Source organism: Sminthopsis crassicaudata, chromosome 1 (assembly GCF_048593235.1).
Source record: "Sminthopsis crassicaudata isolate SCR6 chromosome 1, ASM4859323v1, whole genome shotgun sequence".
NCBI lineage: Eukaryota > Metazoa > Chordata > Mammalia > Dasyuromorphia > Dasyuridae > Sminthopsis > Sminthopsis crassicaudata.
The window spans coordinates 612,400,098-612,417,547 of NC_133617.1; the positions used below are offsets into that span (position 1 = coordinate 612,400,098).

At 32.3% G+C, this 17,450-nt stretch overlaps 1 protein-coding gene across 2 annotated transcripts in view; it reads right to left on the reverse strand.

Moving 5' to 3' along the window:
* Positions 1–17,450, reverse strand: part of PARP8 (poly(ADP-ribose) polymerase family member 8) — a 229,707-nt gene that overhangs the window by 10,599 nt on the left and 201,658 nt on the right. For both annotated transcript variants that reach the window (XM_074282550.1, XM_074282549.1), the window contains exons 20-26: positions 16,174–16,222; positions 14,739–14,851; positions 14,454–14,526; positions 12,961–13,030; positions 8,602–8,675; positions 6,621–6,690; positions 2,876–2,960 (exon numbers count right to left, since the gene is read on the reverse strand). In XM_074282550.1, the coding sequence (XP_074138651.1) occupies positions 2,876–2,960; positions 6,621–6,690; positions 8,602–8,675; positions 12,961–13,030; positions 14,454–14,526; positions 14,739–14,851; positions 16,174–16,222 (534 nt within the window). The remainder of the gene's footprint in view (positions 1–2,875; positions 2,961–6,620; positions 6,691–8,601; positions 8,676–12,960; positions 13,031–14,453; positions 14,527–14,738; positions 14,852–16,173; positions 16,223–17,450) is intronic.

The window sequence follows — 17,450 nt, forward strand, 5'->3', positions numbered from 1 at the left end:
TACTAATTCTCAGTGCTCACAGTATACTTCAAAGACTACGAAGTAGTTAGCATAGATATATTATGGAAAAAAAGAGACAGTCAAAGATAGATACAAAGAGAAAGAAAGAGACAAAGAAGCAAATAGAAAGCAGAGATGGAGATGATGTCAATGATGATGATGGCTAGATCTGTGATTTTATAATTTCACTGACAAAGGATACTACTTCTTACAATATGGCATGGAAAATTCTTGATATATAATGCTTTTATAGAGCTACCTAGAGCATTGAGAGAGTTTAGTAACTTGCTCAGGTTGGATAACATGATCATAAATTTTGGAGATTAAAAATACTTTAGGAATCGCCTACTCCACCTCATTTTACAAATGATGAGACTGAGGCTCTCGGCATGAACTGACTTAACCAAGATCACACTGCAAGGGAGCAGGTGATGATAGCCAGTCCTTGTTCCACTGTTCCAAGGATAAATAAATTCCTGACCAAAAGACAAAAAGTTCTGTTGACATTTTTTGTATTTCTACATTAAAGTTTCAATAGAAAGTTTCCACAAGTAAACTGCTATTGTGTATTTATCTTTTTTATCTATTCCCTTAATGCTCATCTCAGTGACTAACACTTAGTAGACACTTTATAAAAGCTTACTGAATAAATATTATTTTATCCTTTTCATCTTGAGTACTGGTAGTATTTTCATTGCTAATAATACTTCTATCACAGTGCACAGATATTTGATCAAATTTAACTAAACAATATTTTTCTGAATTTATTTAGGGGGCTGTAAACTCATCTATATCTAGTCATATGATATGTTTTTATGAGGCAATACAAATTCACACAACAACTTTTAGTCTTTTCAATGTTGGCTCAGCTCATGTAATCTTACAATACCTATTTTTGAGGATGATATTCCACCAAGTTTATCTTATGCCTTTCTAATATAGTAGTCCATAAGCATTTTACCTAAGACTTAGTTGAATAATTCATTGTTCAGGATGTCATTCTGAGCATGACTTTTCCTTTTTGAAGAAGTATGAATAAATAAGTAAGTAATGGTCTTATTCTTTGTTACATTCTAAGAATCAGATTAACATGAAAACTATTTTTCACATTTATTATTTTCATTTAATGACAAAGACAAGGAACAAAGCCACATTAATCTATTTCTAGTCACCAGGGATCATAGCTGCTCAGTAGAGCAGGATATAAAGTAAAGGAGAAATTAAGTTTTTGTTTGATCATCATTTAATTGTGATAAAGCATTTCATTATATTCCACATAGACTCTTCCTGAAAAAAAAATCATTCAGTAGGGAGTCCTACTACTAGAAGAACAATGAAACCTCATATTTTACAAAAAAAGAAACATATGATTATAATTAGAAAATGCAATAGTTGGTTAACAAATTCCCTTTTTTATATAATTGGAATCTTATCAATTTCATGTAATTAGCCTTTTCTCTCCTGAGGTGCCAAGTAAAGGGATGTCATTTGTGTTAATAAAGAAATGAAAATTACAATCTTAAAATAATGTATCTTGAGAACTATTTGGTGATCCAAAGTATCAGAAGGTAGCAAGACTCTCACTATGAAACCCACAAGTGACTGTTCAGTTATTCAACTAATATTTATTAAGTGCCTACTATAATCCTTACCCTGTGCAAAGTACGTTAAGTATGATTTGACTTAACCTATATAGTATTTTCTACCCATAGAAAATGTTTTTAGTTATCTCAAAGAAGAAGAAAAAATAAGAAGACTTGAAAACTTGAGAATCAGGGTGCTAACAATAGCTCCTTTTCAGTATTTTCAGAGTTAATTGAGTGGTTCCTGAAATTAATTAGTATGAATTACTGGGGGTGGGAGAACATCAAATATAATTTCTACAGTCAATTAGGACAGAACTTGAGAACTTGTTGTCTAGCTACAACTTGGGGTTGTTCAACAATATCATCTTAGTGACTATAAGCTTCCTTTTGGAAAACCAAGCTACAAACTGTGAACAAGCAGTATTATTTATAATTACAATCTATATATCTATCTCAGTGTGTGCAGGTACCCATGTGCATGCATTTGAAGAAGTTCACTACCTTTGGACAAATAAGGAAAAAAAAAAACTTCGTGGTTTGTACTGTATTTTTAATGGTGATGGCTATAGCAATAATCCTACTAAATGCTAAAGATTAATAGGCTATGTTAACTGAAAAGCATATTATAGGAACCTAAGCTAATAATAGACTGGGAACTAAAAAGAACTCAACACAGTGCCTGGCACGTGATTTACTAAATGATTGGTGATTGATGAGTGACTGATTAGTGACCATCTGGTCCCAGCCCCTCATTTTAAAAATAACCCATGGAGATTAAGTGATTTCTCCAAAGTAACAGAGGTAGATAAGTTGCCAGAAGAAAGATTTAAAAACAGGACCTCTGAGTTTGGGACCAATGCTTTGTCAACAGTACAATGCTGCACTTTAAATTGGTAACAATAGGGTGAATACAAAAGGCAAATTTACGAACCAAAATGAGTAAAGGGAAATAGAGCAAATACTCGTTATTTGTTCATCAAAATTATTTGGAAGAATTTCACTTTTATTTTCTAATACTTCTATTTTAAATTGTGTTAATCAATTTGGCAAAATTGGCATTCTGCTTTTTTTCAGTCCCTAATTTATTAATGTTATCAGACAATTGTTGCAATCTTTTCCCTCTTCAAATAATGAAAACAATATACTGATGGTAAACCAAAACATTTTATCTATATTGCTTTATTATGGACTAAGAAAAAATGTCTTGAAGCTATTGTCCCACTACCCCCCTCACTCATATAAAACATTTTCTTTTAACAAAACTGAGGGGAAAAAATCCTGTTACTTACACAAAGAAGAATCTTGTACAGACATGATCAGTGTTTGGAACAACCCATATCTCTCCATGCTTGTGCAGATCTGGTGATGTTATCACTGCCACAAAATATAAAACATTGGACAGGTGAAATTAAGGCACTATTTTTCTCTAAAAGAAAAAATCTATGAATTTACTTCTTTACCCTAGAAAAATCCTACTGAAAGAAGATATAGTAGAAAATATTTGTTATAGAAACATTCCAAGATCAAAAATTGCACTTAAAAGCAAAAATCAAGCTGACACCAGGAATTAGCTCTGTGTTCAAGAAATTTATAGAATGAACTACTGGATAAGACCCATTTAAAATTTTTTTGCCTATTTAAAAAATTAGTTTTTAGATGACTGCTCTTAAAAAGTGAAAACTGTGCTAAATAATGACTATGGCTACTTCCAGCTCTAAAGTTCTATTATTTTTAAATGGTGGAGTGGTGGTACATGTGAGGAGACTATTTAACAGGAGGACTCTGACAGCTTCTTATTGTGTGGATGAATATTATTATTAAATCTAGTTTTATTAATACATATTTTCTGGCTTATAACATAGCACATTGAATAACAACTGAGGGATTAGTTGGCATCTCTATAAAGAGATAATCATTTCTCTTTCAGCAAAATATAATTACTCTTTGAAATACTTGCCAAGAATAAAAACAGCCATTTTCTAAATTCTTATTTTCTTTACTTAAAATGTGTAGTTTTAAGGGATGGATATATACACATATGATTAGAATAAAAGAATATGGAGGCACAATCCTTGAATCTACCCTTTAGTTTAAAAAACACTTCTTTTTCCTCTCCTTCTATGTATAAACAGGTATAAACACATATACATATGTGTGTGTATATATGTAAACTTATTTTAATTAAATCCTAAGATTAAATTTCTACAATTATCATTTGGAAGAGAAGAAAAGGGAAAAGAGAAGAGGTAAGGGAGACAATCATAGGATTTTTAATAGTAAAAAGACACTTAAGAAATCCAGTATTGTTCACTATCCTCAAGGAGGTTGCAGTCTTATAATAGAGATCATTATCACAGACAAAATAATTATGATGCAAAGTTGAACATAACAAGGGAAAAGAAAGATACAGAATCATTGCAGAATGAGTAAATCAGGGAAAGTTTTATGGGAAAAGTAATCATAAAGCTGAGTCTTGAAGAAAGAATTTTTAAAAGTAATTTTAAAAGTAGATAAATGGAGGAAGTATTATCCAACTGTAAAGTATGGCCTACACAAGTACAGGAATTACAGAATCTGGAACAACATTAGATGACAGCTAATAGTTCAGTTTGCTTAAAGCTTGGAATGTATAAGGGAAAATGATGTGAGATTAGTCTGGAAAAACAAGTAAGAACCAGACTGTGGAATGTTTTAAATGTCATACTTTTATTTTATGAGCCCTATAGGTAGTTGAATGAGAATGTGACAGATCGGTGAAACAGATAGGTTAATTTGGTAGCTGTGAGAAGATTAGAAAACAGCAAGACTAGAAGGATGCAGATCAATAAGCAAGTTATGATAATTGGCAAGAGATACTGAGAACATGAAGTAGAATGGTGATGTAAGTGGATAAGATGAAAGGAGTATGAGAAATATAGATATCATCAATGAATAATTAGGCAGACCATGCAACTGACAGCCACATAAAAAAGAAGGGAAAATCAATAATGTTTCTAAAGATCTGAACTGGGCACTTTCTAAATGCTAGTTCTATCAACAAAAAGAACAAAAATGTGAGAAGGTATGGCATAATGGAAAAGACACTTTTTAAATTCACTTTTTAAAAGATCAGTCTAACGTGTTTGTAGAGCATCTATCAGGAAATTTGAGCTCAGAAAGAGATTTGGGCTTGAGATCTAGAATTGCAGTGATAAGAACAGATATCATGGGACTGAAGGAGAGCACATATATAAAAATGGACAAGAAGACAAACCAGCGAAGGAACCAAGAAGGCAGAGAAGCAAAACAGAGCAATTCCATGGAACACAAATGAAAAAGAAAGTACAAGGAAGAGACAGGACACACTGGATACAAGAGGAGGGAGTCACACTAGTGATTACTAGAACTACTAGAGAAAGTCCAAATAGGATGAAAGCTCAGAGAAAAATAGCTTCAATGGAGGACTGGGTACAAAACCCAGATTGCATAGAGTTAAATAAATGGGATTTGGGGAAGTGTACATAATTAAGTAAAGTTTATTCTTTAGAGGAGAAGGGGAGGAGAGAAAGAGGGCCATGATATGGTGATTGTCTATTTTGCTTTCTCTTTCATTTTCACACTCCCCAGAGCAGTTGTTCTAAATCTCCTGAAGCCCCACCTCCACTCCTACCCATCTCCTACCAATCTCTTAGCAGATGGCATGGCTTCCCACTCTTTGGAGAAAATTAAGGCTTATCTATAGAGAGATTCTCATAAACCCTCCTCTATACTTCAAAATCATTTCATGTCTTCACCAATCATGTCCTCTTTTTTTCCAAGTTCATGCTCTCTCTCCCTGCTGGTGCCAAGAACCCCTGGATGCTTTTCCTCTCCTACTTTATCTTGCGTTTGTTTATCTGTATAGAATCTCCCAGTAGAACATGGGATTCTTTTTTTTTTTTTTTTCCCCTGAGTCTTGGGTTAAGTGACTTGCCCAGGGTCACATAGCTAGGAAGTGTTAAGTGTCTGAGACCAGATTTGAACTCAGGTCCTCCTGAATTCAGGGCTGGTAATCTATCCACTGCACCACCTAGCTGCCCCCAGAACATGGGATTCTTGAGCACATGGACTGTTTTGTTTCTGTCTCTGTATGTCTAATGCCTATCACAGAGTCTTGTATACAGTAAGTCTCTAATAAACTTGTTATTTGAATAAACTACATAGAAAGATGATGAGTATAAGGACTCTTGTGGAGGATTTCACCTGTGGCAAAAAGAAGGGTAACCTGAAAGACATGAGGGCGGGAGAAATGGAGGAATTTAAAAAAAAAAAAAAGATCTTTTGAAGTACAAAGGAAATTATTTTCTAGATAGTTCTTAATTTTGTCAAGAAAATGAAAATTCAAGGTAAAGTAGGTAGGAAAGCAAGTGGGGTGTGAAGATGAGGGAGAAGCTTTGGAATAATTTGCTAGACTATGAGAGGAAGAATCCAAAACAGAGGTGAATAAGAGATTGGCTGCATAGCATACGGGATATAGCAATGAGTATATAGTTTAATTTAGACACAATAAACTCCTAGTGGAACTAGTTAGCATAGACCAAGACTTGCTCCAGCAATACTCAAGAGACTCAGAAGTAAGAGCAGAAAAGATGAAAGTAGGTGAACTAGACTTGGATTTAATAAGACAAGAGCAAAGTGGGGGAAAAAAAAAGGAGGTGGAACAAGGGACTCAAGGTAAAAACTAGTCATTGTTGAAATGTCTGTGGGTTCCTGATTTTCCCAGATAAGAAAATTAAACAAAAATATAAGTAATGAACTCTGAGAGTGGAAAAGGATCCAAGAATTGGAGAATATAAGTACAGGTTCAAACAAAGTGAGGCAGCTGGAATAAAGAGAACATTTTAATTATAATAATATATAAAATGGGATCCTTTTTTCTAATATTAATAAATATTCAACATGTACAAGTAAATCGATTTCTCAAAATAATCAGTTAAGTAGTGATATAAACTTATTTCTAGAGGTAGCCCTTCAGGAAGTTCATTTGTAAAAAATTTGTGAATGGTTTCAACTTACCTTCACATAAGGCTATGCATTTTAAGTTACGGCTTTGCAAGAACTGGGATTGCTGTCCTTTTTTCTGTGACTAAAGAATAATAATAAAAACTGTTGTGACATTACAATAAAACCTAAGAAATCATATGCATAAAAAGTCAACTCAATTTCCAGGAAAAAATATTTTTAAATTACATCTGTAAGCAGAAAAAGAATATTATCATTAAGATAAAATTGTTACAAATACCTTAATATTGCCATTAGCTATCTCACAATATAGTTCTAATATTATGAATATAACTTATTTTGTCTCATTTGACTGGTAATGTTTCCTTTTTAATATAAAGAAATTAAAGTGTTACAGTAAAAATTATAATCATAATAACAACCACAATAGCTACTAGTATTTGCTTTATACTTTAGGTTTATGAATATAAATATTTGCAAATACTATTTGTAAATATTACAAATATTTTCTTGTTTGATCCTCACAATACCCTTAGGAGAGAGAAGTTATTATTATCCTCATTTTACATATGACAAAACTGAGAGATTTTTTAAAATTTCCTACAATCACAGAAATAATATTTGAATTTCAGTCTTCTTGATTCCAAGTCCAGCATTCCAACCACTATACTATGTAGCTGTCCCAGGTATAAAAACATAGATCTTTTTTTCCTCTTAAAAAAAAAAAAAAACCACACAGGAAGAAAAGAATTAGTTCTGGGAAGGGGACAGACCTAACCAAAAATTTATTTTAAAGTGTACAAATATATATTTGAATCAAATACCAAAGCATATACTCCAAAAGCATGCTTTAGGAGGAAGAGGAAAAGGGAGTGAAAAGAATAGAGAAAGAGGGGAAATGAAAGTGAAAGGATGTAAAATCCACTGTGCTACCTGTCTTCTTCCAATTTAAAGGGAGGACCCTTGTGATTCTTCATAGCTTGGGTTAATATTTTTTCATCAAATCTAGTCATAATAACACATATCTTCTAGCTATTTTAACTATAGCATACATTAAATAATAGCCTAGGGAAGAGTTTGGCACTTACACACACTCACAAAAAGAAAGTCATTCCTCCTAAAGAAAAGTATAATTACTCTTTGAAAATACTTGCCAGGAATAAAAATGGGCACTTTCTGAATTCTCATTTTCTTTCCTAGAAATGTGTGATGCAAACAAGGTGCTACAGAAACATCTGACAATTGAATAAAATAAGGAAAGGCTTTATGGAGGAGGAAAACCTATGGGACATGGGAACAGAAAATCTGGATCTAAATTTAGGACACATCACCAGCCTTTTTTGAGCAGGGGCAAACTGTTCAACCTCTTTGATGTTCAATTTTCTCTTGTTTAAAATGAAAAGACATTTATTACTTTGTCAAGGACCCAATAAGATATCTATCAATGACAAATATCTATATGTATGTATAAGTATGCATAATTATATGTATTGATATATAGATAGATGTGAAAGACATAAATGTAGATATATATACACACATTCATGTATTTGCATACATGCAATTTTATGTAAACTATAAGATTCATATACATATCTATTAAAATTATCATTTGCAAAGTGCATGCATGATTCTTTACAAACACTAAAATCAAGAGAAATTTAAAAGTTGTCTAAGAACCAGTGGTAATGATTTCATTTTTACAAGGAAAATTTACCAAGGCACAATATGCAGAAGGCACTATGGTAAATAGTCTCAAGATAAGAAGACTTTTAGTTATAAAATGATTAATTCTTTAACTCTTACTGTCTATGAAATGGCACTATTCATCAAAGCATTAATTTTTCAGCCCATAGCTGCATTTGCTAGAGAAAGCATTTAAACTTGTCTGCTCTTATATGATCTTTGTTCTTTAATTCTGCTGACCACTCAAAATAATCATTTTGTTGGCTTAAAAGCATGAACATTAGCTTCCTCCTAAATAACAAATCCATGGGTCACTTGCCAAAAAGAGTTACATGATTAATTGCATTACCTGCAATGTATTACTGCCTTTACTGCTGGAAGCTGGCTCATCCTTGGCTGACACCTTCTGTTTCTTGTTCATCCCTATAAACATCCAAACAAAACAAAACAGAAACAAAGAATATTAGGCTATCATTTCAGAGACTATCTGGATGGAGCAAATTCAACATATGATTGACTCTTTTTGTCAAGTTCCATGGGAAGATATAATGCTAACATAAGCTCAGAGCTAGATGCTTCAAGTGATTGGTGGTAATAGTGATAGCTCAGGCTACAGGGGAGAACTTTAGCTATTCTACGTTGTAATAGGAGTGTGGCAGCTTTAGCCTCATATGGAGCTAACTAATAGAAATACATACACACACACAAATTCCTATCATTAGAAAAAATATGTTAAATTAGCAGCTGTGGTATAATACATAGGGGGAGAAAAAGAGAGGGAGACAAAGAGAGAGATAGACAGACAGACAGAGACAAAGAGAGACAGTGACAAAGAATGGGGAGTAAAGGAGAGAGGGAAGGTAAAGGAGAAAGAGAGAGATAGGAAGAAAGGGAGGGAGGGAGAGAAATGAAGGAAGGGAAAGAAGATGGGAACAAGGCGGGATTTCTTAGGGCATAAGACAACTCTAAAACTCTTAAGTTGCAAAATCAGTGCTGATTGGCATTGGTCCAGTTCATTTCACTAGGAAATCATTAAACAAATAAAATTACATATATAAGCCATGAATAAGTAAAATATTTTCAAAAATGTGTCATAATAACATTGGAGTTTAAAAAGCTGTTAAAACTTAAATTAAGAAATATGTCCTAATTAGATATCAATTTTTCTTTGCTCCACTTATGAAATAAAAATTTCTCTAAAGGTATCATATTGATTACCACTAATTTAGAATATTAATAGGTAGTACAACAGATAAGCCTATAGGACTTGGTTACAAGAAGATGTGAGTTCAAATACTGTCTCACACACTTCCTAAAATGTGACCCATGACAAATCAATTAACCTCTATCTGCCTCAATTTTTATAGCTTCAAAAAGGGGAAAATAAATAGCATCAATCCCTCACAAAGTTGCTGTGAAGATCAAATGAGATGACATATATTACTGTTATAATTATTATTTTCTTTCTCACTGTAAAAAGAAAAATAATAGGTGTACTCTCAGTAAGAGTACTGAAAAAGCTTTATGTGCCATCAACTAGTTGCTTTATCTCTTGTTAGTTATCCCCTTACCCTTGAGAGAAATTTTAATTTCTCTCATATTAATAACCAATTACTATTAGGGAGATATAGTATTTTTCCTTTCTTATTTCCTTATCTATCCTAGATCAAATTAGTCCCTGAAGAATAGGGCTGACAATGATATTGGATTTAATACTCTCTTCAAACTTCTTCACAGTGAAAAACTCATTGTGTTCTCCTCAGGCTTGGATGAGGGCTAGAGCAGACTTCTAAATAATCTGGGGCTGGGGGATGGTCTGCAAGTAAAAGTGACTGGCTTAAAGTCTCTTCCCAAAGGCCCTCATTAGAAATAATAGGTCCACTTCTCATTATAATATTCATTTTTCTCATTGCTAACCAATCAGACTTGATTGCCTTCTGTAGGGAAAACCCTCTCTTCTAAGAGTATATAAGCATCAATAGATCACTATGATCTGTCTATACTTTCCAAGAGATAGTTAAATAACAATCCATTAATTATTCACTGGCCATAATTAATAAAATGACTGATTACCTAGAAATTATGCCTCTCAAACTTTTCATATATCTCTTCTATCATCCTCTGTCTTTTTGCATCTGGTTTTACATGGACAGTAGGATAAAAACTTTGGCTTACCCCTCTGGATATCTTCAAATGTTCATGTAGTATAGGCCTTTGGTAGTTTACATCACTTCCAAATAGAACTTACCTGTCCCTACTGAAAACTGACCTTTATTCAAAGGGGAAATGACAGGGTACCCTTGCAAGGTACAAATAATACCTAGTACAATTTATCAGGGCAAAGAATTGCTTGTTATAGGTAAAAGGGAGGGGAGACACAAAATCCAAGATATTTTATAGAAAAGGAAGACAGACCAATGATTTCTAAACATTTGCCTCTGAAGATTCTTTCTTCTCATCATGAAATTTTTTGAAGTCTCACATGATATTAGTTGTACCTTTTTTTGGGCAACTGATTAATAATGCATAAATTCATTTAAATATTTTGGAATTTGTAATAGCTTTGTCACTTTTTTTTTCTTTTCTCAATCACAGCAGAAACTAAATGCAATTAGAAAACATTAATATACATGAGCGTGACATTTATAATGTTAAAAATATATGTTAAAACTTATTTGGGGAGTCATATATACATTTGTAGATCCCTTGCAAACCACTGTTTCTCTCTCCCCCACTCCTACCCATTGTTTACAAAACCTATAGTTTTAAAGCAATAAAAACATTTCTCCCTCTTCCCATTTTTTCTAAGATGCTCAATGATTTGAAAAAAAAATCGCTTCTATTTTAATTCATTATATTCAAACCATGGGCACTTTAGCATGCAGCCCTTAAAGCATATCTAATATATGATTGCAATAGGAATGTAAAAAATTAAAATTCCAGGTATCTCAAAAGCCTTCAAATAGTTTTAAACTTATAAGATTTAACTGCTTAAAACTGCACTAACCAGTACAATATAATATTAAAGATATAGTACCAATAACAGTAATAAAAACTGACATTTATACAGCATATTTGAAGTTTTCAAAACTATTGACACATTAATTACTTCAAGTCTCATGAGACAGAGACTACAGATATTAGTAGTCTCATTTTACAAATAAAAAAACAACAACAAAGAAATTACAGGATTATCCATGGTCACAGAGATAATATATGTTAGAGATGGAATATCTTACTCCAGACTTTAAAGCCAGTACTTTGTTCACTGTATTTTCTTACTTCTTTCAACTAGTATTACATTCTGTCCTTTATATGTATTAAATGTATATGGTGATCTGGAGTGATGATCATAAAAGATCTCATTTCACAGTAATTGAGAACACAAATCCTCTGGCCTGTTCACAATTTAATTCATATCCCCAAAACGGTATCTTCCATGCTTCAGGAAAATTGAATTCAAAACTAGAGAATCAGTAAATTATGAAAGTAGCTTTGAAATATACCATTATTTCCACAGAGCAAGTTCTCTGATTACATTGCATTGAGGGTGCTCAAAACAAACATTTAATGTATCTCTGTAGCTCCATATACACATGAATGGAAATAGTTTCATGTATTTAGTATTATTTGTTTCATATATGTAAAAAAATTTCTTTGCATTTGGCCCTATTATCTTCCTTAGGAATGGTCTATGTTCCACACTACATTCTTTGAGTCTGGGGCATCTGCCATTTCTATGCAAGTGAATTTACACAACACTAAGAATATCTGAATGTTAAAAAAAATTTTTAAATCAATAAATATTTAAAAATATGTAAAAATAAATTGAAATAGGATGAATGAAAATTAAATATTTTTTATTTTCTAAAAACTTCTCTCAAGTTAAAGAAATACAATCACACACTTGAGAGGCAGGTATTATAATTCAGACTTCAGAGTTATTTAGACAACTTAGACAATCTAACAATAACTCTTGTTCATAAAGCACTTTTATTGTACACAACAATCTGAAATCTTTTACCTCAAAAGTCACTGATGTACTTTGAATATTTCCCTATTTTTAGAGATGTAATCCATAACACACAACAGATTTTAGGTCCCAGAAGCACCACAAAGATTTTATTTCATAATCTTGGAAGCAGAGGATCTAAGAATATCACCATATTTAAAGATTAAAAATATACATATATATGCACATTTTAACAGAAATTTCAAACATAAATCTGATAAATTAAAACGCTGAAGTTTTAATGGGAAAGGAAAGCCATGGAGAAATTTGAAAATATCCGATTCAGGAATTACCATGTTGTTGTTGCTTTTATTTTGTATGTTTGGGGTTTTTTTGTTGTTCCAAATTTCTGATTTGATCATTGTATAGAAGTTTCAGGAAGAGATATTCCTGGCCAATAAAGAGCAACTCTTCTATGATTCATTATCTTAAGAGTACTAGGTGATTAAGTGACTTGCACAAGATGAAAACATCACTATGTCTTTGAATTGGGACTTGAACTCAGCTTTCCCTGACTTAAAAAGACAACTATGTGACAAGCATTTGTTTTGTTTTCTGACATTTACAATGATATCTAATACAAATGTAGTAACTATGCCAAAATGTTGAGAAAAAGAGATATTAATAAAAATCAAAACATGAACAAGAGAAGCAAAAGACAATGACATTAAGATTGAGAATGATTTGTAGTGTTACCTGAGTAACCAAATGATATGCTTGACAATGGACTAAGATATATTCCACTCCCATACATTGCACCATGGAGCTAAAAAGAAAGTAGAGAGAAGCTTGTCACTATTTTTATATGTTTCAAATGAAGAGCAGAAACAGTCTCAAAGCAGAACAAAACAATGCAGCTCTATTGTTCAAAGGTCCTGAATATCCTGGATAAAGTAAAATATACATATATTTTTAAAAGAAGATTAATATCATCCTTGCAGCAAGAATTTTGATTTAGACACATGTGCATCAATAAGTAGCCATTTCACAGTACTTGGCACAATCCTTCCCACACACTGGAGGTAGAAGTAGTTGTTAATGACAGACCATACTAACTGGCTTTTAATTTAGCACCTCTCATATTTTATGAACAAAGCATGAAATATTTGCATGTATACTCTGATGGAGACTTAGACACTGGATTACAATGTCTACTGTAATGTTTTTCAATAAACATTGCACACAGAATGTAGACAGACCTTCTTGTACACACAATCCATTTCACCTAATCCATCTACTGAATTTTAACTTTTGCAGGTAAACCTCGAAAAAAAAAATCTCATTCTCTGAAACTGACCAGATAGACTCATCTTTTAGCTACAAAACCAGCAATGTATACAACCAATGATGGATCAGAACCAATAAACTATATATAATCCAGCCCTGTGAATATAAGAAGTTGAGTCGCAATTCTTTCCCTTTCTCTATTTTTGGCTACTGCCTTAATTCACCTTGTTGACAAGCTATAAATAAGCAATATGTTTCCCAGAAATTTTTTAGACTCTGAATTTTTTTTTTTAAGTTTTATTTGTAATCCTGGAGCCTAGCATAGTGCTTGACATATTGTAGTTGGCTTCTAAATGCTTGGTAACTGGTTGATTTATTTTAACATTTTTTGTCATCCTTCATATAAAATCTGGTCAGAGACAAATCAGAAACATTTTTGACAATCTTTTTTTAAAAACTAAATTGACCTCACCTACTTTTAGGTGAAAGTCAGTTAGCAATGTAGTAGTGAAATGCCACTATGAGGAAAATATGGATGGAGGTGGAGACCAGAAGGAATTGAGGTTGCTTGCCTCAATTCTGTCAACATCCCTGAAAGTAATTCTACAAATCAGAGAAAAAAAGAAAAAGAAAAAAAAATAACAAAACAGTACTTAATGCACTTTCTGGTGTTCTTTCCTTCTTTTAATAACACACAAAAATAAGCAAAAACACTTTATAACTACAAAAAAAGCATATATGATTATGTCTATTGGAATAATAAAAAAAAAACTTTCCATATATGGTCTTCTCCCATTTGAAAACAGAATAGGAATTCCTGTTACCTACAAGATTACCTAGCAAGAATCACTTTCTAACTTAGATGTTTAGTAGGCATGCATATTGTAAGACCACATACCATTGCAAGAGAAAAAATGGCTATACTTTTTTGGCATCATCTGTCATAAACAAAGAAAATTTACCTGTAGCCGTGTATTTGAAGCAACAACCAAGCCATTCCTCAGGATGGAGTGCCAGTTTTCAATGTGGGAGCCACTAAAAATGGAGGGGAAGAAAAAAAAAAAAAAAAACAAAGACACAGTGTTGGAAGTCATGCTACCTAAACAAAATTTGCAACTTAATCATTCACTTGCTAGTGCCTTGAAATGGCCCAATAGCTCTTGGGAATTAAATGTTTCTTTTTCCGTGTACTCATTAAACACTTATATAGAAACCCAACATTACATGTACTTTTAAGTCATACTCACTGAAATGCAAAGGTACTTCCAAAAAGTTTTTTAGCAGCTCTAAAATGGGATTCTTTGGCTGGTGGACTGCTGAGAAGGAGGAATTGATGGGGAGTGTGCATGAACTTCAATTGCTGTTAAATAAAATATGACAAATGGAAAAGTGTCAAGGTAAACATATTTCCAAGGCTGAAGGCTCACTCAAATCTCACTGGTTCCAACAGAACCCCATTACCCAGGGGTTCTCAAGTCATTTGAAGCCAACTGATTAATAGACTGATTCAAACACCTAAAAATTCTATGTCAGACAAATTACATTGAATTCTTAATAGGTATGAATAAAATATAGTACAATAAAACTAGAAGAGCACTAGAAAAGGAGCAAATCCAAATAATTCTAATAATTCCAAATCATTGATATGTGTTTAAAATACATTATAAAATTTTGTTTGAATACTGAACATTTCTAATTAAGTTTTTTTTCTTTAGTTTACTAGGTTCAGTTTCCTGAGGAGAACTAACTAATATCACTGCAGTAGATAAATAGTCTAGGAACATACTAGATAGCAAAGGAAATCCAGTTCAAGATTTTAAAATGTTTATAATAGATAATCCATGATTCATAACTCACAAATTGACCATATCCATTAATATTTGCCCTTTCGTTATAATAGGCCTTCTTGGTCCCAATATTCTCTTTTCTACAACAGCATCCTACTTAAAGAACCCATCAAGTAATCGAAAAGGATTGCTAACCAAATAATTAAGGTACATAATTAGGTAGATAAGTAGATAGGAAAGGAGGGAGAGGAAGAAGGAGAGAGAGAGGGAAAGGGAGATGGGAGGAGGGAGAAGGGAAGAGGGACAGGGAGAGACATAAGAAGGATAAGAGAGATGGAAGGAGAAAAGGAGACAAAGAGATAAGAAGAAAGCAGTCAGAGGCTACTTCCTCCTTACCTACTAGTTCATATGATAAAAACAACAACAACAAATTTTCCCACTTTGCATAGGAAATAAGAGCAAAGTCAGGAATTTCATTTAGACATTCAATTCTATGGTTCTAACCATAACAAAGTTGTTAACACAGGCAGAAAAAAGATATTAGGTGAATGTAAAATAAACCCCCCAAAGTAGAAAACAAATAATTTTTTCTATATATATACTATAAGTGATGATAATAATGTTGAATCCTCAAATGATGTGATATTTATTGATTTTAGTTATAATATCAAGATAAAATGCCCTCTATTTGCATTTAACATTTAGGAGTTTTGGTACAACAAATAAAAAAGCAATTTACACAGCTGAGAAATATTTAGTTCTTCTATCCCTGGTTTTCTGAATTTCAGAAACCTTATGGCATTGTCTGAGAATCATAAACTAAGTCCTACAATCTTAAAAGTATATCTCTAATTTAAAAGACAAGCATATGAATGGATGAAAAAAAATGACTTACCCGGTTAACTGGCAGTTTCACAATATGCGACCTATTACTTGAAATAACCCTGAAATTAAAATGATTCATCAGCCACAAAATATGCAAAAAACACTTTTCTTCTTAGGAAATGAGAGATGAAGGCTTATGTTTGCTATGCCAAAGATTTCGTAATCATTTTCTTTAATTTTATAATATTTTCTTTTGTGTCCTAAAACAAATCTAAAAAAGAATTTAACTTTTAAGTTGGCACTGCAAACTAGCTGGAAGAAATATAAAAATCAAAGCTTGGTAAAAAGAACACTTCTAGGATATGTTTCAAACAATTATAATCAACATAATATGATAAGACTATCTACACTTCCTATTTTTTTCAAGAAAGATTGATTTTTAAAGTGAGACTCCTAATAGAAAACAAAGGATCATATATGTTGTCAGTTATAAAAAACGCTAAAGGTATTTACTCAAATACTTTGTAAATGAAATTATTACAATCATCAATGGAGCCAATTAGAAAATGAAAATAATTTTTAAAAATGTGTGAAAGTATATGTTAAAATGTGCAAAATATAAATATTATGATTAAGGAGTAAAAATTTTTAGAAAATGAAAAAGTCAGTATCTCTTCTGTTTGAGAAGTGAATAAAGCACTAAATGTCAAGTGGAAGAAGGCAGAAGGATATTAAATAATCTGTGAGACAAGCGGAGAGAAAAAATGATGTACTTATCCCTTTCAATATACTCTTATGACATAAGGATGTGGCATGGTATAGTAGATGATATATTTATGTATGTGTATGCGTGTATATAAATAAAGAATTGGACTGAGGAAGACATGGATCCAAATTCTCCTCTAATTTTTACTAGCTGTTTAAACTTATCCAAATTATTCAGTACTTCTCAGCCTCCCCGAACTTATAGTTACAGATGGATTGTGATCTGATTAGGCAGAAGGAATCATTCCATTCTGATAAAATTATAGACTTCATATATTGTATAAGCATCCACTAAAAAGACTGTACCAATGATGAAAAATTGTATATATGTATACATGTATACACATATGTATGTACATATAGCCAGATACATACACATGTATATAGTGTGCATATCCATACATAGTTTTAGTTTATTTATGGGCATTGTGAATTCTAACAGTAACACTCATTCACACACATGTATATTGCTACACATAACTAATTTATTTTCATGGAACTCTAGGAGGCAGTTTTACAATCTAGTATCACTAATTTACAGATGAGGGAATTGAAGTACAGAGAGCTTAAATGATTTTCCCA